The 22579-nt window shown below is 38.4% G+C and overlaps 1 protein-coding gene across 6 annotated transcripts in view; it reads right to left on the reverse strand.

Moving 5' to 3' along the window:
* Window positions 1-738: 738 nt before the first annotated feature.
* GHR (growth hormone receptor) overlaps window positions 739-22579 on the reverse strand; it is a 307318-nt gene continuing 285477 nt past the window's right edge. For all 6 annotated transcript variants that reach the window (XM_061129867.1, XM_061129865.1, XM_061129866.1 and 3 more), the window contains 3 exons: window positions 21305-21395; window positions 14212-14281; window positions 739-3748 (listed from right to left, as the gene is read on the reverse strand). In XM_061129867.1, the coding sequence (XP_060985850.1) occupies window positions 2777-3748; window positions 14212-14281; window positions 21305-21395 (1133 nt within the window). In that variant the 3' untranslated portion in view covers window positions 739-2776. The remainder of the gene's footprint in view (window positions 3749-14211; window positions 14282-21304; window positions 21396-22579) is intronic.

Genomic DNA, 22579 nt, shown 5'->3' on the forward strand with positions numbered 1-22579 from the left:
GTGGAAGTCTTGTGATCAAACCCAGTTGCCTTCAAAGCCAGATGCTCTGGGGGCACTTCCTCCCAATGCTAGACCCCCAGGCTAGGGAGCCTGATGCAGGAGGACTCAACACCGCCACTCCTGTGGGAGAATCTCTCTAATATAATCATTTTTCTGTTTGTGGGTTGCCCACCTGGTGTGTATAGGATTTGCTTTTATCACAGTTTCACCTCTCCAGGAGCTGGAACCTTCTGTGGAAGAATCTCTGCCTCATGGTTTTCCTGTTCTTAGGGTCCTACACAACCTGACTAGCTTCCCTCCCAGTCTTGACTTCTTATCAGCTTCCCATTATGACAAGGAGCTTGTCTGACAAACTGACTTGTTCTAATGTGTGAATGGTCCAGGGAGAGCTGTTTTTCCCTTCTAGGCAACAGGCTTAAGCTCTCCCCCTTCTCACAAACAAACACCCCCACATGTGCCATGCATGCTTTGATGCATCCAAAATATGGCTCTAAGAGTCCAGGAAAGCCAGCAGGATATTTTTGTGCTGGGCTCTTGGTTCCTTAAAAAAAAAAAAGAAAAGTAAGGAGCTGTTTCCTCTGCTTCTGTATTTCAGCCCAGATCAAAAATCACACACATTGCTACTATGTTTAAGCTACTGTGCTAAGTTCTCCTTACAAGGAGAAGAACTCAAGAGTATGCAGTCTGATTGAGGATGTTTTTCTGTGGTGTTTGATAACAGAAGGATACCATCACAAATCCAAGAAAATAAATTTATTAAACTTTGAAGGAAAAAAATCCACAGACATAAAGAAAGTTAAATATAAACTGCAGGACACAACTAGTCATACTAGTGAATAATGGCTTGTGTGGCCAGCAAAGTACCAAAATGACATTCGGAGACTGATTGAGGTATTTAGCTATTTTTGGCTATAGAAATGTTGTCAGCCTACTGTGAAATGGTAAGATAGTTTCCCCAAACACACAGTTTTAAGTTGAATTAGGTTCTACATAGATGAAATTGTCTATGAAACTAAATTATGTAGCTCTTAGAGAAAACCATAGCAGCAAGATAGCAGAAAACCTATTGAACATTTATTACAAGTAACATGTTGAACTTTAAACACCCAATTCTAATTTTTCACTGTCCTTCCTGAAAGAAAGAAGGAATTTAAAATTACCAACCATTAAGCTTATTTTCTAAAAAGATCTGAGCTAAATGGCAAATATGCTTTTTAAGTTAAAGCTAACTTTAAAGTTTTATTAACTTTTAAAAAATACTTAAAGTGAGAAGCATTTACGGGTGAGATGAGTTTTCTCTTTTTGACAAACATTTTGTGGAGCAATCCCAATGCTCCTGTGAATGTTTAATTTATTAAGGGATTGAGCAATAACTTACAAATTACTCAGACCCCTTCTTCTTCTAACTACCAGCTTTATGGCCAATTCACTCAGAGGGGAGGTAAAAAATGATGAAACTCATTTTACTGCTTCAAATAAATCCTACAAAAAATGTAGTGAGGAAGAAAGTTTCTGCTATGGGTTTTAATAAATTTTTGAGTTATCTTTCGGGATTTAAAATCTTGGTTTTTTTTTTGTTTGTTTGTTTGTTTCTCATTATCACTAACAATGAGCATGTGTCTGGCTATCGGCCATGAAAGAAAAACCTACTTCCTGAACTTTTATTCCATAATCTGGTTAACTTCACTTTGACCAGCTTCAACTTACAAAATGCTTCTTATTCCTATTCCTTCCTTAGATAAATATGAAATACAAGACATTGCGGTGGAGGTTCTAAGGCTTGACTCTTATGATGCATGCACTAAGACACTTTTTCCCAGGGTACTGCAGTGATTAAGCATCCTGGTCAATAGGAACGAGCTGTAATTTCTACTTCTCTTAGTATATAGCCCTCTGACATGAACCAAAACTTGGGTAAGAAAAGGTTTTTTTTGTTGTTGTTCTGTGGTTTTTTTTTTGGTTCATGGTAAGTTGACTTGTGCAAACATTTAAAAGTTTTCTAAATTAACAAATATTTGTTTACAAATTCAGATAAGATGAGCACTTTCCAATAATGCAGCTAACTACAGTCATTTCAGAATCGCTTAAGAGTTTTAGGAGGTATAAAAAGGGGCTTGTAAAAAACTAGTCTTTCTTCAGGTGCATTGACCAAAGCATTAAACCAGCTTTAGACTGCAGTTATTACATTCTTTAGATGGGTTGGCATGAACTACAGTACACTGTGTACAGTGTAATATAAAATAGCCATGCTTAAAGTGTAAATTATTAAAAATATCTTTATCCATTTTATGCCAAAATAAATGTTTTACATATCCAAACTATTTCTTGTCTTCTTACCTATAATTTTAGTTCCCAATTCTTAAAAAAATTAACCTGTGCTATGATTTGCATTCAATCTTCCTGAACTGCAAAAGCCACCTGATTTTTCGCTTTTTCAAAAAGCATGATTAACTATACATTAAAAAACATAGCCATTCAATGCTTAGTAGCACAAAATTAACACCCACAATAACAAGACAATTACTGCCACTAAACAGTCTTTGAGACAATTCTTTAAAATATTTACAATTCACAACAGGAATATCTATCTGATTAAGGATTCTTCTTTTTTAATATCATGTTTCAACATTTCAGGAAAAGGCATTTAGAATTCATATTCCCCACCCTCAACTCACCCCCTCCCCCCAAAAGTTTAAACATTGTTTTGGTTTAAGCATTCGTGCCCCAGCCAACTCTGTGCCATTCAATGGGTAGCTCATGGGAAATCAAAGAAAAGCTATGGCATGATTTTGTTCAGTTGGTCTGTGCTCACATAGCCACATGATGAGAGAAATTCTTTGTCAGGCAAGGGCAGGGCAGTCGCATTGAGTACAAGGCCCTGTGGAGACTGTACTATATGAATGGAGGTATAATCTGGGACAGGTATCTCAGAACTTGGAACATGTTCTGCTGTCCCCGACCTCCCAGCTGTAGTGGTAAGGCTTTCTGTGGTGATGTAAATGTCTTCCTGGTTAAAGCTTGGCTCTACATGTGATTCACCCTCGACGGGAGGGGCCAGGGCAATGTACTTTTTGGCATCTACCTCGCAGAAGTAAGCGTTGTCCATGATGAAGTTTGCTTGGCAGGGTGTGACCACTTCTGGGTGCATGTCACACTGGGGGTTCCCAGTCTTATTCTTTTGGCCTGGGGAAAGGACCACATTCCCTGCTGGTGTAATGTCGCTTACCTGGGCATAAAAATCAATGTTTGCCAATGAACTTGGATTGCTGAGCTGTGTATGGACAGCTTGATGAGTTGACTCAGTTCCACCAATAAGAAGTGGTCTTGGTTTGTTTTCCTCTGCTAGGATAACACTGGGCTGCTGGCTAGCAGGGGCAGCATCATTAGAAGGTGAGTTATTTTGATTCTTCTGATCAAGGCACAAGATATCTGCTTCCCCTTTTAACCTTTGTGGCTGAGCAACCTCTGAGGTACCATCGCACATGTCACTGACATGGAAATCAGTCTCTAGAATGTCAGGTTCGTAACAGCTGGTACGCCCAGAGTCATCATCCTTTGCCCCAAAGATATTGAGTGATTTTTCAGGGTCATTGCTCAGAAGTCTGTCTGTGTCTGACCCTTCAGTCTTTTCATCAGGGTCATCAATATCTAGTTCAATAAATTCAACCCAAGAGTCATCATTGTAGAATTCGTGTTTATAGTTGTCATGAATGGCTAAGATTGTATTCACCTCTTCTAATTTTCCTTCCTGTAAAATAGAAAAAGAAGATCTATGAAAATAAACTCATAACAATTGATTTAATAAATAATATTGAGTCTAATCAGTAACAAAATCATATAACCATATAAAAAATACATTAGTGAAGAATTTTTCTTTTTTAAAATTATTTTCCATTATGGTTCATCATAGGATACTGAACATAGTTCTCTGTGCTATATAGAAGGACCTTGTTGTTTATCCATTCCATATATAATCCCTTATATCTGCTAACCCCAACATCCCACACCATCCCTCCTCCAACCCTCTCCCCCTTGGCAATCAGGAGTCTATTCTCTATGTCTGTGTTTTGTACATAGATTCATTTGTATATTTTAGATTCGACATATAAGTGGTATCATATGGTATATGTCTTTCTCTTTATGATTTACTTCACTTAGTATTATAATCTCGAGTTGCATCCTTGTTGCTACAAATAGCATGATTTCATTCTTCTTTAAATGGCTGAGTAGTATTCCATTGTATATATGTATCACATCTTTATTCACTTATGATGGACATTTAGGTTGTCTCCCAGTCTTGGCTATTGTGAATAGTGATTCTATGAACACAGGGGTGCATGTATATTCTTGGATTAGAGTTTTGTCTGGATATATGTCTAGAAGTGGGACTGTTGAATCACTGTTGTTGTTTAGTCACCAGGCATGTCTGACTCTTTGCGACCCCATGGACCACAGCACACCAGGCCTCCCTGTCCCTCCCCGTCTTCCAAAGTTTGTCCAAGTTCATGTCCATTGCATCAGTGATGCCGTTCAGCCATCTTATCCTCTGATGCCCTCTTCTCCTTCTGCCCTCAATCTTTCCCAGAATCAGGGACTTTTTCGATGTGTTGGCTGTTCTCATCAGGTGAACAAAATACTGCCGCTTCAGCATCAATCCTTCTAATGAGTATTCAGGATTGATCTTCCTTAAGATTGACTGGTTTGATCTCCTTGCTGTCCAGGGGGCTTTCAGGAGCCTTCTCCATCACCACAGTTTGAAGGCATCAATTCTTTGGTGCTCTGCTTTCTTTACAGTCCATCTCTTACAACTGTATGTGACTGCTGGGAAGACCATAGCTTTGACTATACGACCTTTGTTGGCAGAGTAATGTTTCCACTTTTCATCACACTGTCTAGGTTTGTCATAGCTTTCCTGCCAGCAAAAAGCTTGAATCATATGGTAATTCTTTAGTTTTCTGAGAAATCTCCATATTTTCCATAGTGGCTATACCAACTTACATTCCAACAGAGTAGGAGGGTTCCCTTTTGTTCACATCCTCTCCAGCATCTGTTATTTGCAGTTTTTAATGATGGCCATTCTGACTGGTGTGAGGTGGTACCTTGTTGTAGTTTTGATTTGTACTTCTCTAATAAATTAGCAATGTTTAACATCTTTTCATGTGCCTATTGGCCATTTGTATTTCTTCTTTGAAGAAATATCTGTTTAGGTCTTCTGCCCAGTTTTCAATTAGGTTTTTATAGTTGTTGTTGAGTTGTATGAGCTGTTTTCATATTTTGGAAACGAAGTCCTTTTTGGTCTCATTATTTGCAAATACTTTCTCCCATTATGTAGGTTCTTTTCCTTTATGGTTTCTTTTGTTGTGCAAAAGCTTGTAAGTTTGATTAAGCCCCATTTGTTTATTTTCACTTTTATTTCTATTGCCTTGGGAAACTGACCTAAGAATACATTGATATGCTTTATGTCAGAGAATGTTTTGCCTATGATCTCTTCCAGGAGCTTGATGGTATGTATGTGTTAGTTGCTCAGTTGTGTCCAACTCTTTGTGACCCCATGGACTATAGCCCAGGAGGCTCCTCTGTCCATGGGGATTCTTCAGGCAAGAATACTGAAGTGGGTTGCCATGCCCTTCTCCAGGGGATCCTCCCAACCCAGGGATTGAACCCGGGTCTCCTGCATTACAGGCAGATTTTTTACTGTCTGAGCTACCAGGGAAGCCCTGATGGTAAAATGCCTTATATTTAAGTCATTTGCATATAACAGTTGGCCTCTTCCCTTCCAACTTGGATAAATTTTATTTCTTGTCTGATTTCTGTGGCTAGGACTTCCAATACTATGTTAAATAGAAGAGGTGAGAGTGGGCATCCTGGTCCTGTTCTAGATTTTAGCATGAAGGATTTCAGCTTTTCACCATTAGCTATTACATTGACTGTGGGTTTGTCATAAATGGCTTTTATTATGTTGTGATATGTTCCCTTTATACCCACTTTGGTAAGAGTTTTATCATGAATGGATGTGAAATTTTTTCAGATGGTCTTTTTTCTTGAGATGATCATGTGATTTTGTCTATTGTTTATGTATCACATTGACTTGTATATGTTGAACATCCTTGTGAACTTAATGACTCTTGGTTGTAGTATATAATCTTTTTTTTGTTGTTGTTGCTTTTGGATTTGGTCTGCTAATATTTTGCTGAGAACTTTTGCATCTATATTCCTCAAAGATATTGGCCTGTAATTTTCTTCTTTGGTGGTGTCTTTGTCTGGTTTTGGTATCAGGGTGGTTTTGGTATCAGGGTTGTTTTATAGAATGTCTTTGGAACTCCTCTTCAATTTTTTGGAAGAGTTTGAGAAGGATCAGTGTCATTTATTCTTTGTATGTTTGGTAGAATTCACCTGTGAAGCCATCTGGTCCTGGACTTTTGTTTATAGGAAGGTTTAAAATTACATATTCTATTTTACCTCTAGTGATTGGTCTTTTCTAATGATCTATTTCTTGATTCAATTTTGGTGGGCTGTGATTCAAATTTGGTGGGCATGTTTCTAGAAACTTGTCCATTTCTTCTAGGTTGTCAAATTTGTTGGCATATAATTATTTATAGCATTCCCTATGGTCTTTGTTATTGCTGTGTATCAATTTTTATGTCTCCTTTCTCATTTCTTGTTTATTTGGGTTCTCTCTCTCCCTGGTGAGCCTGGCCAGAGGTTTATCTTGTTTACCTTTTCAAAGAATGAACTTTTGGTTTTATTGATTTTTTTTCTATTTTTTTAACCACTATTTTATTTATTTCCTCTTTGATCTTGATCATTTCCTTCCTTTTGCTGATTTTATGTTCTGTTTGTTCGTTTTCTACTTCAAGTGGTAGATTAGGTTTTTTTTCTTGTTTTGATGAGGAAGGCCTGTATAGCTATGAATTTCCCTCTAAGAACTGCTTTTGCTACATCTCAACGATTTTGTATGGTTGTATTTTCATTGTCATTTTTCTCAAGATATTTTTAATTTACTCTTTCATCACTGACTCATTGATTTTTTAGTAGCATATTGCTTTGTGATCATTTTTTATTTCATTTCTTTCTCTGTGGTTGATTTTTTTTAGTTTCATGCCACTGTGGTCAGAAAAGAAGCTTGAGATAATTTCTATATTCTTTGTTGAGGCTCGTTTTTGTGCGCCAGTATGTGGTCAATCCTAGAGAATATTTCATGTACATTTAAAGAATGTGTATTCTGTTTTTTATGGATATAATGTCCTGCTGCTGCTGCTAAGTCGCTTCAGTCGTGTCTGACTCTTAGCGACCCCATGGACTGCAGCCCACCAGGCTCCTCTGTCTATGGGATTTTCCAGGCAAGAGTACTGGAGTGGGTTGCCATTTCCTTCTCCAGTAATGTTCTGAAAATGTCAATTAGGTCTAACTGTTCTATCATGTCATTTAGGATCCCTGTTGCCTTGATTTCTGTCTAGAAGATCTGTCCACTGATGGGAGTAGGGTGTTAAAGGTCTCGTACTATTACTATATTCCTGTTGGTTTCTCCCTTTATATCTGTTAGAATCTGTTTTATGTATTTGGGTGCTCCAACATCAGGTGCATATATGTTGATGAGTATAAAGTTCTTTTCTTGTATTGATCCTTTTATCTTTATATAGTGTCCTTCTTTATGAGTTTTATGGCCTTTAAGGTATGCTTTGTCTGACATGTATATTGTGATTCCCACTTGGTCATTTCCATTTTCATGAAATCTTCTCCCACCACCTTTCAATCTGTGTCTCCTTTGCTCTAAACTGGGTCTCTTGTAGGCAACGTAATGTAGGCTCTCATCTTTTCACACATCTGCCATTCTGTGTATTCTCATTGGGATGTTTCATCCACTGACATTTCAGGTAATTATTAATCGATATGTACTTATTGCTATTTTAAGTCCTGCTTTCCCATTGATTTTTAAATTTCTTCCTTGTCCCCCTCTTTTTTTGTGTGGTATGAATTATTTTTGTATTATGTTCTTTTTGGTTTTTGTGAATCTGTTGTATGTTTTTAATTTGTGGTTACCTTGTTTTTCAAGTATGTATATACCATATTATATTCTACCTGTATTAGACTAGTAATCATACAGGCTCAAACACATTCTAGGAAATGATAAAAAAAAAAAAAACTGACATTTTTGTACTCTTTTCTCCCACATTTTAGGATTTTGATGTCCTCTTACATCTTCATGTTCATCCTTTTGCTGTTCATCACTTTCACAGACATTTTAAAAAAATCTGTATACTGGCTTATTCAGGTGATTTGCTTTCTAACTGTGATTTCCTCTTCTCTATATATTCTTTCTTCTTTTATATTTAGAGAAGGCCTTTCAATATTTCCTTTGCATTTGTGTATGCTCAGTCATGTCTGATTCTTTGTGATCCCATGGACTATAGCCCACTAGGCTCCTCTATCCATGGAATTTTCCAGGCAAGAATACTGGAGTGGTTTGCCATTTCCTTCTCCAGGTGTCTACCCATCCCAGGGACTGAACCTGCATCTCTTGCACTGACAGGTAGGTTCTTTACTAAATGAGCCACCAGGGAAGCCCTTTAGGTAGGGAAGTCCATTCAGTTCAGTTCAGTCACTCGGTTGTGTCCAACTCTTTGTGACCCCATGGACTGCAGCATGGCAGGCTTCCCTGACCATCACCAACTCCTAGAGTTTACTCAAACTCATGTCCATTGAGTTGGTGATGCCATCCAACCATCCCATTCTCTGTCGTCCCCTTCTACTCCTGCCTTCAATCTTTCCCAGCATCAAGGTCTTTTCCAATGAGTCAGTTCTTCGCATCAGGTGGCCAAAGTATTGGAGTTTCAGCTTCAGTCCTTAAAATGAATATTCGGGAATGATTTCTTTAGTATTGACAGGTTTGATTTCCTTGAAGTCCAAAGGATTCGTTAAGAGTCTTCTCCAACACCACAGTTCAAAAGCATCAATTCTTGGGTGCTCAGCTTTCTTGATAGTCCAACTCTGACATCCATACATGACTACTGGAAAAACCATAGCTTTGAGTAGATGGGCCTTTGTTGGCAAAGTAATGTCTCTGCTTTTTAATATGCTCTCTAGGTTGGTCATAACTTTTCTTCCAAGGAGCAAGTGTCTTTTAATTTCATGGCTGCAGTCACCATCTGCAGTGCTTTTGGAGCCCCCCAAAAATAGTGTCACTGTTTCCATTGTTTCCCCACCTATTTGCCAGGAAGTGATGGGACCAGATGCCATGATCTTAGTATTCTGAATGTTGAGTTTTAAGCCAACCTTTTCACTCTCCTCCTTCACTTTCATCAAGAGGCTCTTTAGTTTTTCTTCACTTTCTGCCATAAGGGTGGTGTCATCTGCACATCTGAGGTTATTGATATTCCTCCCGGCAATCTTGATTCCAGCTTGTGGTTCATCCAGCCCAGCATGTCCCACAGTGCACTCTGCATGTAAGTTAAATAAGCAGCATGACAATATACAGCCCTGATGTACTCCTTTCTTGATTTGGAACCAGTCTGCTGTTCCATGTCCAGTTCTAACTGTTGCCTCTGACCTGCCTATAGATTTCTCAGGAGGCAGGTAATATAGTCTGGTATTCCCATCTCTTTAAGAATTTTCCACAGGTTGTTGTGATCCACACAGTCAAATGCTTTGGCATAGTCCATAAAGCAGAAGTAGATGTTTTTCTGGAATTCTCTTGCTTTTTTGATGATCCAATTTGGCAATTTGATCTCTGGTACCTCTGCCTTTTCTAAATCCAGCTTGAACATTTAGAAGTTCTTGGTTCAAAAAAAAAAAAAAAAAAAAGAAGTTCTTGATTCATGTATTATTGAAGCCTGGTTTGGAGAATTTTGAGCATTACTTTACTAGCATGTGAGATGAGTGCAATTGTGAGGTAGTCTGAACATTCTTTAGCATTGCCTTTTTGGGGGATTGGAATGAAAACTGATCTTTTCCAGTCCTGTGGCCACTGCTGAGTTTCCCAAATTTGCTGACATATTGACTGCAGCACTTTGACAGCATCATCTTTTAGGATTTGAAATAGCTCAAGTGGAATTCCATCATCTCTACTAATTTTGTTTACAGTGATGCTCCCTAAAGTCCACTTGACTTCACATTCCAGGATGTCTGGCTGTAAGTGAGTGATCACACCATCGTGGTTATCTGGGTCATGAAGATCTTTTTTGTATAGTTGTTCTGTGTATTCTTGCCACCTCTTCTTAATATCTTCTGCTTCTGTTAGGTCCATACCATTTCATCCTTTATTGTGCCCATCTTTGCATGAAATGTTCCCTTGGTATCTCTTATTTTCTTGAAGAGATCTCTAGTCTTTCCCATTCTCTTGTTTTCCTCTATTTCTTTGTACTGATCACTGAGGAAGGCTCAGACTACGAACTTCTTATTGCCAAATTCAGACTTAAATTGAAGAAAGTAGGGAAAACCACTAGACCATTCAGGTATGACCTAAATCAAATCCCTTATGATTATACAGTGGAAGTGAGAGACACATTCAAGGGATTAGATCTGATAGAGTGCCTTTAGAACGATGGACAGAGGTTTGTGACATTGTACACAAGACAGTGATCAAGAACATCCCTAAGAGAAAGAAATGCAAAAAGGTGAAATGGTTGTCTGAGGAGGCCTTACACATAGCTGAGAAAAGAAGAGAAACTAAAGGTAAAGGAGAAAAGGAAAGATACACCTATTTGAATGTAGAGTTCCAAAGAATAGCAAGGAGAGATAAGAATGCCTTCCACAGTGATCAATGCATAGAAATAGAGGAAAACAATAGAAGGGACGTCTTTTAGGGTAGGTTTAGTATTGCTGTATTCTTTTAGTTTTTGCTTGTCTAAGAAATTCATCTCATATTCTAAATAAAAATCTTGCTGGGTAGAACATCCTAGATTGCAGCTTTTTCCCTTTCAGGACTTTTGAATGTATCTTGCCACTCCCTTCTGGCCTGCAGTGTTTCTGTATAGAAATCAGTGGGTAGCCTTATGGGGGTTCCCTTGTAATCAGTATTTTGTTTTTTTTCTTGCTGCCTTTAGAATCCTCTGTTTTACTTTTGCTATGTTTATCATAATATGTATTGGTGTGTTTGGGTTTACCTTGTTTGGGACTCTGCTTTCTATACCTGGATGTTTCTTTCTTTAGGTTTGGGAAATTTTGAGCATTCCAAATATATTTTCAATACCCTTTTTTCTTTCTTCCCCTTCTGGAATCCCTATATGCATAGATTGGCAAGGGAAGAAGGAAGACTCCAGTGTTCTTGGGCTTCCCTGATGGCTCAGCTGGTAAAGAATCTGCCTGCAATGTGGGAGACCTGGGTTTGATCTCTGGGTTGGGAAGATCCCCTGGAGAAGTGAAAGGCTACCCACTCCAGTATTCTGGCCTGAAGAATTCTATGGACTATATATGGGGTCGCAAAGAGTCAGACATGACTGAGCGACTTTCACTTGGCAAGATTTGTATTATCCCATAGGTCTCTTATATTTCTTTCATTTTTTTTTTTTTATTTTCAATTTGACTTTCTCTCTGCTGTCCTGATTGGTTGATTTCCATTATTCTTTCTTTCAGGTCACTTATTCATTTTTCTGCATTATTCCTCTGCTATTCATTGCCTTTAGTTTTTGGCAAATGAATTGTCTAATATTTCTTTGTTCTTCCTTATAGTTTCTAATTTCTTTTTACAGTACCCTGCATTTCTGTCAACAGCCTCTCTTAATTCCTTTAGTATTTTCATTATCTTCTTTTTTAAACTAGATGTCTGTTAGACTGAAGAGGTCTGTTTCATTGTTCCTTCAGGGAAATTCTCTTGGTTTGAATAGAAATTGTTCCTCTGCCTCTTCATTTTAATTATTTCTCTTATTCTGTGGGTTTAGGAGAAATAATGATCTATGGTCTTAGAGGACTATTTATATGTGGCATTGTTCCTGTGTAGTTTGTGTGGGTTTAATATTTTTAGTGGGCTTTCCTGGTACAGTTCAGTTCAGTTGCTCAGTTGTGTCTGACTGTTTGCGACACCATGGACTGCAGTACACCAGGTCTTCCTGTCCATCACCAGCTCCCAGAGTCCACCCAAACCCATGTCCATAGAGTCAGTGATGCCATCCAACCATCTCATCCTCTGTCGTTCCCTTCTTCTCCCGCCTTCAATCTTTCCCAGCATCAGGGCGTCTTCAAATGAGTGAGCTCTTTACATCAGATGGCCAGAGTACTGGAATTTCAGCTTCAACATCAGTCCTTCCAATGAACACTCAGGACTAATCTCCTTTAGGATGGACTGGTTGGATCTCTTTGCAGTCCAAGGGACTCTCAAGAGTCTTCTCCAACACCACAGTTCAAAAGCATCAATTCTTCAGCGCTCAGCTTTCTTTATAGTCCAAATCTCACATCCATACATGACTACTGGAAAAACCATAGCCTTGACTAGACAGACCTTTGTTGGCAAAGTAATGTCTCTGCTTTTTAATATGCTCTCTAGGTTGGTCATAACTTTTCTTCCAAGGAGCAAGTGTCTTATAATTTCATGGCTGCAGTCACCATCTGCAGTGATTTTGGAGCCCAAGAAAATAAAGTCTCTCACTGTTTCCCCACCTATTTGCCAGGAAGTGATGGGACCAGATGCCATGATCTTAGTATTCTGAATGTTGAGCTTTAAGCCAATTTTTTCACTCTCCTCTTTCACTTTCATCAAGAGGCTCTTTAGTTCTTCTTCACTTTCTGCCATAAGGGTGGTGTCATCTGCACATCTGAGGTTATTGATATTCCTCCCGGCAATCTTGATTCCAGCTTGTGCTTCATCCAGCCCAGCATTTCTTATGATGTATTCTGCATATAAGTTAAATAAGCAGGGTGACAATATACAGCCTTGATGTACTCCTTTTCCTATTTGGAACCAGTCTGTTGTTCCATGTCCAGTTCTAACTGTTGCTTCTTGACCTGCATACAGATTTCTCAAAGAGGCAGGTCAGGTGGTCTGGTATTCCCATCTCTTTCATAATTTTCCACAGTTTATTGTGATCCTCACAGTCAAAGGCTTCCCTGGTATCTCAGTGGTAAAGAATATGCCTGCCAATGCAGGAGATACGGGTTTGATCCCAGGTTGGGAAGAGCCCCTGGAGAAGGAAATGGCAATTCACTCTAGGAGTTTGTTTTTATTATGGATGCCTGTCACTTTTTTTCTCAGTATCTGCTGGCCTTATTCCCTTGATGAGGAGAGTGTGCAGGTGTGATAGCTGGTGCCTAATCCTGGGGTAATCTGTGGTGGCTCATGTGTGCTCCTGAGCATGTGATGGGAGCAGAGGTGGCTCACAGTCACTCCTTGAGTCTACAAGGAAGGTGGTGTCAGCTCATGACCACTCCTGAAGTGTAGGGGGCAGGGTTGTGGCTTGTGACAGCTCTTGGAGCTGGTGAGGGGGGTGGGGGGTGCCTGTTACCTGAGAGCAGATGCAGGGATAAAGGCTGCAAGGTCCCACCTCAACCCTCACCCGAACAATGGTGCCTGGCCTCTAAGATGGTCCAGGCCTCCACCAGGTACATCCTCAGGTGTGGTTACACCAAACTCCAGCCCCTTTAGGCTGTTTTTACACAAGCAACCCAGGTCCTTTCCCTGGGTCTAATATCTGAAGCCTGAGCTTCAGCACCCAGCCTGCACCAGTGGAAGTGGGTCTCTGGCTGGGGAGTGCAGGGGAGTGGCATTGACCATCTGTTCAGGTGTCTCTTCATGCTGGCTGCTACAAACCAGTTCCTGTGTTCTTCTCTAAAGCTCTGAAGTTCCCCCTCTGTCCTGGCTGATCTCCCCACCAGTGAAGGGACTTCTGGGATGGAGTCCCTTTCTGATTTCTTTTTTCTTTTGTCCTATCCGGTTCCATGGAGATTTTCTTGCCCTTTCAGAGTTCGGATGTCTTCTGCCAGTGTTCAGTAGATATTCTCTGAGGATCAATCCATATGTAGATGTATTTTTGATAAATTTGTGGGAGGAGGTGAGCTTCATGTTCTACTACTCTATCATCTTGATTCAGAAGTTAAGAACTTTTAAATACAAAAGACATTCTCATAATTTTAAGGGATGTATTATTTAAAACTTTTTCCAGAAAGAATACAAAAAAATTAAATGTGATACATATAGCTTGCAAAAGGTTTCAACATAAGGCTCTGTTCTTAAGGTAACATTTAATTAGTGTCATGTACAACTTAAGATATTTTATTAATTACCTTGAGGAGATCTGGATCAATTCCTTTAATCTTTGGAACTGGAACTGGTGGTAGAATCAACATCTTAATCCTTGAAAACAAAATTTTATTTTGATGTAAGTTACTCATTCTCATTCAAAAGACAGAAATAAAATATTGACAATACTATTACTAATATAAAGTAACAGAATATTTGGAATAAGTGAATCTGAGAAAGAGACAGAAAAGCATTAAGCAGTGAGTGATGAGGCAAAACTAAAGAACAGAAAAAAAACAAAAAATCCTCATCTGAAGTGAATTTAAATAAAATGTGGTTTTCCTATAACTTTTCCTTAATGTCTTTTATGACAGTTTCAGAATTGAAACTAATTGGGAGTTAGACATTTAATTCCATCTGAAGCCAATTTCCATGTCAGTTATAAGGAGGTAGTTTTAATACATATCTCATCCATAATTTGTTGGGGAAGGGGGAGGAGAAAGAGCCAATCCATGTAAAGGTATGCCTCTAAAGGTATGCCACTCTAAAAAAAGAGTGGGCTGGGATAAGTTCATACCACAATGCTCACATGAATTATAAAATTATCTAAGACAATCTCATTAACCAGGATGTCATTGCATGGTTCATTTCAGTTGGGACAGACTAAATCTGAACTATTTCTAATCAGCACAGGTTTATATACACAGTTCTATAATCCACTTAAATTTTCTGTCCCAAATATTTACATTACTTTTTGACTATAATTTATTTCAATGTCTTTCCTGCCTATCTTGTGCCTCATTGTATTCTCAGCACCTAGAAAATTCCTGGCACAGAAAAACATTGCCTGAATAAATCTGAGTAAATCATTTGTCTATTTCATTAATAGTGTAAATAGAGTTTCCATTTTAAAATCAAGATTGTGGCTCTGGAATAGAGATTATCCATTCCAATCTGATTTTTGGACATCAGATGATATTCTATTCAGTGTGAATAACATAGTCTGGTCTACTCAATAGGGAGGGCTTCTTGGGTAGCTCAGCTGGTAAAGAATCTGCCAGCAGTGCAGGAGAGCCTGGTTTGATCCCTGCATTGGGAAGATCCCCTGGAGGAGGGCATCGCAACCCACTCCAGTATTCTTGCATGAAGAATCCCCATGGACAGAGGAGCCTGGTGGGTTACAGTCCATGAGGTTGAAAAGAGTCACACATGACTGAGCAGCTATGCACAGCACTCAGTAGGGAACCCATTCTCTGGATGTTTCCATCACTTTTTAACCTAATCCAAGGCAAATTTCATTTTGTAAGTTGAGTTTGAATAGACTCACTAGTTTTACTTAGTGGGACAAATGTTAAATTGTTACTGATGAATAGAAATAATAGGAAAAAAATGCATGCTATTAATAACTGCTACCGCTTTTGAATGCCTCTAACAATGCCTCCAAACACTGAAACTCTGCATTGGCAAATTTCAGTCTGTGGGCCAAATCTGTTCTGCCCTCTGTTTTTGTAAAGAAAGCTTTTTTTTTAGAACACGGAGTCAAGTTCATTTTACATATTATCTATGTAACATAGATTACATGTTATCTATGGCTGCTTTCACGCCGCAGTGGCAGAACTGAGTAGTAGTGACAGAGACTGCGTAGCCCAGAGAGCTGAAGATTTACTGTTCGGTTATTTTTAAAACAACTTTGCCAAAACTTGCGCTAAACATTTCCTTTGGTGCTTACCACTACCAGGGAGGAAGAAGATATTATCTGTGGGAAGATTTAGAGATTTAAGGAACACATTCAAATCACACACTAATACTTGGTTCAGCTGACACTCAAATTCAAAGCAGCTGACTCCAAAACCCATGCCCTTTGCTTTCTGTCATGCTGCTGGGTTAACTTGGTCCTGCATTTCTAAATAAATAATTCACAGGTTCTGTTGTTGTTGTTTAGTTGCTAACTCATGTCTGACTCTTGCAATCCCATGGACTGCAGCACACCAGCAGGCTCCTCTGTTCTCCATTAACTTCTGGAGTTTGCTTAAACTCGTGTCCATTGAGTTGGTGTTGCTATTTAACCTTCTCATTCTCGGCTGCCCCCTTCTCCTTTTGCCTTCAATCTTTCCCAACATCAGGGTCTTTTCCAATGAGTCAGTTCTTCGAATCAGTGAATGGCCAAAGTATTGGACCTTCAGCTTTAGCATCAGTCCTTCCGATGAATTATTCAGGACTGATTTCCTTTAGGACTGACTGGTTTGATCTCCTTGCTGTCCAAGGGACTCTCCCAGTGTCACAATTGAAAAGAATCAGTTCTTCAGCACTCAGCTTTCTTTATGGTCCAACTCTCACATCTGTACATGACTACGGGACAAACCATAGTTTTTTTTTTCACTATACGGACCTTTATTGGCAAAGTGTTATCTCTGCTTTTTAATATGCTGTCTAGGTATGTGATAGCTTTCCTTCCATGGAGCAGCATCTTTTAATTTCACGGCTGCAGTCACTGTCAGCAGTGATTTTGGAGCCCAAGAAAATAAAATCTGTCACTACTTCCACTTTTTCCCCTTCTATTTGCCATAAAGTGATGGGACTGGATACCATAATCTTAGTTTTTTTGAATGTTGTTTTAAGCCAGCTTTTTCACTCTCTTTTCACCCTCATCAAGAGACTCTATAGTTCCTCTTTGCTTTCTGCCATTAGAGTGGTGTCATCTGCATATCTGAGGTTATTGATATTTCTCCTGGCAGTCTTGCTTCCAGTTTGTGATTCATCCAGCCCAGCAGTTAGCATGATATGCTCTGCAAATAAGTTTAATAACCAGAGTGACAATATATAGCCTTGATGTACTACTTTCACAATTTTGAACCAGTCTGTTCTGTGTCCGCTTCTAACTATTGCATACAAGTTTCTCATGAGACAGGTAAAGTGGTCTGGGATTTCCATTTTCTGGTCTTTAGGAATTTTCTACAGTTTGTTGTGATCCACACAATCAAAGGCTTTAGCATAGTCAATGAAGCAGAAGTAAATGTTTTTTCTGGAATTCCCTTGCTTTCCCCATGATCCAACGGATGTTGGCAATTTGATCTCTGGTTCCTCTGCCTTTTCTATATTTAGCTGGTACATCTGGAAGTTCTTGGTTCACATATTGTTGAAGCCTAGCTTGAAGGATTTTGAGTATTACCTTGCTAGCATGTGAAATGAGCACAATTGTACAGTAGCTTGAACACTCTTTGGCATTGCCCTTCTTTGGGATTGGAATGAAAACTGACCTTTTCTAGTCCTGTGGCCACTGCTGAGTTTTCCAAATTTGGTGACATATTGAGCGCAGAACTTTCGCAGCATCATTTTTCACGATTTGAAATAGCTTAGTTGGAATTCCGTCATGTTCACTAGCTTTGTTTGTAGTAATGCTTCCTAAGGCCCACTTGACTTTATACTCCAGGATGTCTGGCTCTAGGTAGTGACTACACCATCGTGGTTATCTGGGTCATTAAGACCTTTTTGTATAGTTCTTTTGTGTATTCATGCCACCTCTTTTTAATCTCTTCTGCTTCGGTTAGGTCCTTACCATTTCTGTCCTTTATCCTGCCTATCCTTGCATGAAATGTTCCTTTGATATCTCCAATTTTATTGAAGAGATCTCTAGTCTTTCCCATTCTAGTATTTTTCTTTATTTCTTTGTTCATTTCTTTATTTTATTGTTCATTTAAGAAGGGCTTCTTATCTTACCTTGCTATTCTCTGGAACTCTGCATTCAGTTGGGTATATCTTACCCTTTCTCCCGTACCTTTTGCTTCTCTTCTTTTCTCACCTATTTGTAAAGGCACCCCCCGCCCCGCCCCACCCCAGACAACCACTTTGCCTCCTTGCATTTTTTTCTTTGGGATGGTTTTGGTCACTGCCTCCTGTACAATGTGTTATGAACTTCCATAGTTCTTTAGGTACTCTGTGTACCAGATCTAATCCCTTGAATCTATTCATTACCTCTACTGTATAATCATAAGGGATTTGATTTAGGTCATGCCTGAATAGCCTAGTGGTTTTCCCCACTTTCTTCAATTTAAGCCTGAATTTTGCAATAACGAGCTGATGATCTGAGCCATAGTCAGCTCCAGATCTTCTTTTTGCTGACTGTATAGAGCTTCACAGGTTCAAAAACAAAAATGTAACATAACTCTAATTAGAGGAAAGCAAAGATCCCCAACTATGCTTTACTCTGTATGGGTCCCTCTTTTCTTTTTTCTTTTTAAAGAGGATGATGCATTTAGGTACTTGAGAGTCAGGGAAGTGTTGTTGCCTTTAGGCTGGGGTGGCACACCCTGTAGCCTGGAGCAACCAAGCCAGTCATAGGGAGAGAGGGGAATTGTGACAGAGAACATGTGCCCTGTTCCAATGGGATGGTTGGTCCTCTGTCTCGGGACATATTGCCATGCAGGATTACCAACCCAGTTTCACTATTTTTTTTTATTTTTAATATAGCAATGACTTAAAAAATTTTTTTAATTTATTTTGGGTGTTCCGGTCGTTGTTGTGGGGAGTGGGGTCCACTCTCTAGTTGTGGTGCGTGGGCTTCTCACTGTAGTGGCTTCTCTTATTGCAGAGCATGGGGTCTCAGTGGTTGCAGTTCCTGAGCTCTAGGGCACAGGCTCAATAGTTGTGCACAGGATTGATGAGTTGCTGCATAGCATGTGGATCTTCCCAGACCAGGGATTGAACACATGTCTCCTGCACTGGCAGGCAGATTCTTAACCACTGTCCCTACCACCAGGGAAGTCTGAGATCTCTGTTTTTAAAGATAATCTAGTAATCTTGATTTTTGTGTGAAAACTCCCTGTTTTAGAAACACTCTGTAGCAAAACCATTCCTCAAAAATCAGAAGGAAAAAAAAACAAAACAGCAAAACATGGATCTGCAGGCTGAATCTGGCTTTCAAGGTTGCCACTGTTGTTTTATGTTGATTCAGTTATTTCGTTCCTGATTCAGTCATATAGCTAGAGTAAGTTGGGGTAAGTTGTATGGTGGGAGCAACAGAGTATAGAATAAAGATAAACTGGCATGAAACTATGTTTCTGATCTTTATTGTTTAATTCAAATCCAAATTACACTATACATTTTACTAGAGTTGACTCTTAATGATTTGGATTTGGATGAAGAAAGGGAGCAGTGGCTTGGTTTGTGAACTAACAAAATCTCAAGCAAATACAAGGAGCACCTGAAATCCTTTACAGTCCTGAAGTTCTGCGGTAACTGACATAGTATCTCATTCTTTGAGTTTTATTTTAATTGTTCTTTCTACACTTGCTGACAGTTATTTTATACCATTTCCTAATTTCATTAGAACATGGAAATTTAGACAATGATAAGGGTTTTTGTGGGCATATGAAAAAGGAAGATACGTTTTTTGTTTCAAAGAATTCAATTCAGGACAGGGAATTTGGCAGTACAAATAGATTTTCAAATTTTTTTTTTCCAATTTGGTGATTTTGACCAAGTGTCATAGTTAAAAACATCATTATTCATAAAAAACAATCTTTTAGACAAAAGTTAATATATTTCCTTTGAAATTCTATTTGATCAGAGGATTACTTTTTCTTCTAAATATTGTTAGCTAATATAATTCAGCAACATAAATTTGCTTGGCCTTCGTGATGATTTGAAATTGACAACTAATGTTAAAAGTAAGTTACTTTATGTATGTAGTGAGTTTATCTACCGTAGTTATATATAAATTAGCCTATCACCTAACTGGACAGTTCAGTGAATTCAAATTAATCTACAGAATAATTTGGCTCCTTTGGAATTACTTAAATGTATCCATTATTTAAGTAAATAATTGTTTAGAATTTTATTTACTAATTTCCCCCCTCCCCAAATTGAAAGCTGTTGTACTACTTTATAATACTTGTATTTCTAAGACAGTAATGTTGCTAGAAAGATAGAGAATAAAATTCTCCAGGGTGAATTTTGTCCCCCTGAGTTTACATTATTAAATTGGAGATGAAACTTTACAAAAAATAATCCTTCCTGCATTCACTTGGAGACTTTTAAGCATGCTTTGACACTCTGGAACCCTAGAATTCTTCTATTGAAATTCTGTTTTGATATTTACAAATGCTATTCAGCTTCAAAATACAAAGGAAAAAAATTTTACAATATATTCATAATATAGAGTCTATTTGAGTTCTAGATGCCTCATGGCTTCACCTGGAGAACTTGTCTTTGGTTTTAGATAGAGTAGCCAACTGTCTCAGTTTGCCTAGACACAGAATTTTTAGTGTTAAAACCAGGAAAGTCCCAGGAAAACAGAGTGTTAGCTACCCTAATTCTAGGAGAAGGGACAAGATTAACCCATGGGACTTACGCATATTCTAAATGTAAGAAAACTGGCAAACTATACCAGTAACTTTTCCAATATTTTGTATTAAAAGCTCCAATAGTCTATACTGAGTTTCTTTCAAGAATGAAAATAGAATAATTAGTCCTTACAGCTTAAGGGAAATTTAAACATCATATATTCCAACACTCTCATATTACCCATGAGAACATGGAGTCCTAGAGAGATAAAGGGACTCAAATGAGCACAAACAACAGTGGCGGAATAATAACTGGAACCTGCCTTCTGGCTGCAAGGGGATGCAGAATGGTATCCTCAAACTTAGAATTTTATCTCTGACAAAAGAAGGTAAAATACCAAACTGTAAGTATCCAAGCAATTTAAATAAACCCAAATCTACTTAAGATTGGTATCATATGAAATCTAAAGAAAGGTTTTTATTAGATTGAATTATCTAGTAGCTTTAGTTCACCACTTAAATTTTTGCTCTTGTATTAGGACTATGTCAGACTTAGCCAAAGTCTCAAAGCTACCTCAGGGTCCTGGAATAAATATCAGTTCAGAACTTTAAGGTGCATGTCACAAGGAATGTAATCACTAGCCTCACCCTCTTAATATCCTATGCAACTTTCCGGATAAAACTGAGGCCTGTGTTGTCTGTATGTGGACACAACAAAGATGTATATATAGAGAGAACATTTCACTGGGTTGATGAAACACTTCACTCATGATTCACAAAAGAAAACATAAATGGAAACATGGACGTTTGCTAAATAACCGGCAAAACATATCAGAGTAGGTTATATCACACTTACCTTTGCTGTTTAGAAAATATGAGTAAAAATAATGTCACTGATAGCCCAAGTATTCCAAAGATAATAATTAAGAACCATGGAAACTGGAAATCTGAAAAACACAAAAATAATATCTCACAGAACTATGAATAATTGAAGTTCACATCTCATTCTCCTGTTTCACATAAAACTTCCTAATTTGTATTCATCTAGTAAAGTCAATGATTTCACTTGATAACCACTGAAATAGAACGCAGTGACTTAGTATTTTCTAAGAACACCTCTATCCACTTCTTCAGATCCTTTCATATACCAAAAAAAGAAAAAGTAACAGCATACAATTTAAGCACAATCCATGTTTATTATATAAACAACCTGCTTTGAACATTTTATTTATTCAGGGTGTGTCATTAAAAGGCTTTAGCCCGAGGGAAAAGTGATGCTTGTTAATATACTACTTTACCTAAATAATGTCCACTTTTTAAAAAAAAAAATGTGATCTTTAGATCTAGATCTGATCTAGACTGTGGGTCTATCAATAAGATGGGGACCAAAAAAAAAAAAAGATGGGGGCCAAGTTGTATTTTTGAATCGTTATTAAAACTTCTTAGATATGCAGGGTGTATATTTTTACAGCTTAAAAAGTATTGTTTGACAGAAGAAGATCAGTACTAGGACTCTCAGATTTTAGTATGCTGTTCAGTTGCTAAGTCATGTCTGACTCTGCATCCCCATGAACTGCAGCACGCCAAGGCTTTCCTATCCTTCACTATCTGCCAGAGTTTGCTCAGACTCATGTTCATTGAGTCATGCCCATTGATTCAGATTTTAGTATAATTGATAGAAAATTTGTGGGAGACTGTTTGTAAAACTTCTATTTCATTTCTTTAGAACAAGTGCCACAGTGGCAGAGGTTAACTACTTTTAAGGTAGAATTTCCCTGGTGGTTCAGACTGTAAAGGATCTGCTTGCAAGGCAGGGAAGGATCCCCTGGAGAAGGGAATGGCTACCCACTCCAGTATTCTTGCCTGGAGAATCCCATTGCCAAAGGGGCTTTGTGGGCTACAGTCCATGAGGTCGCAAAGAATAGGACAGGACTGAGCAGCTAACACTTTCCCACTTCTTTTCACTTTTACCCTAACATTGCTTTACTGAAAGTAAGCTTTTATGCTGTGATATTCATTTATTTTCTTATTCACATATTAAAATCCACAAGGGAGATATTATGCATGTTATAAAGAATTAGTGGGGGAGAGAATACCATTTTTTTTTGTTCTTGTGGTGTCTATAATTTTA

The sequence above is a fragment of the Dama dama genome, chromosome 25 (genome assembly GCF_033118175.1).
Source record: "Dama dama isolate Ldn47 chromosome 25, ASM3311817v1, whole genome shotgun sequence".
In the NCBI taxonomy this organism is placed as follows: Eukaryota; Metazoa; Chordata; class Mammalia; order Artiodactyla; family Cervidae; genus Dama; species Dama dama.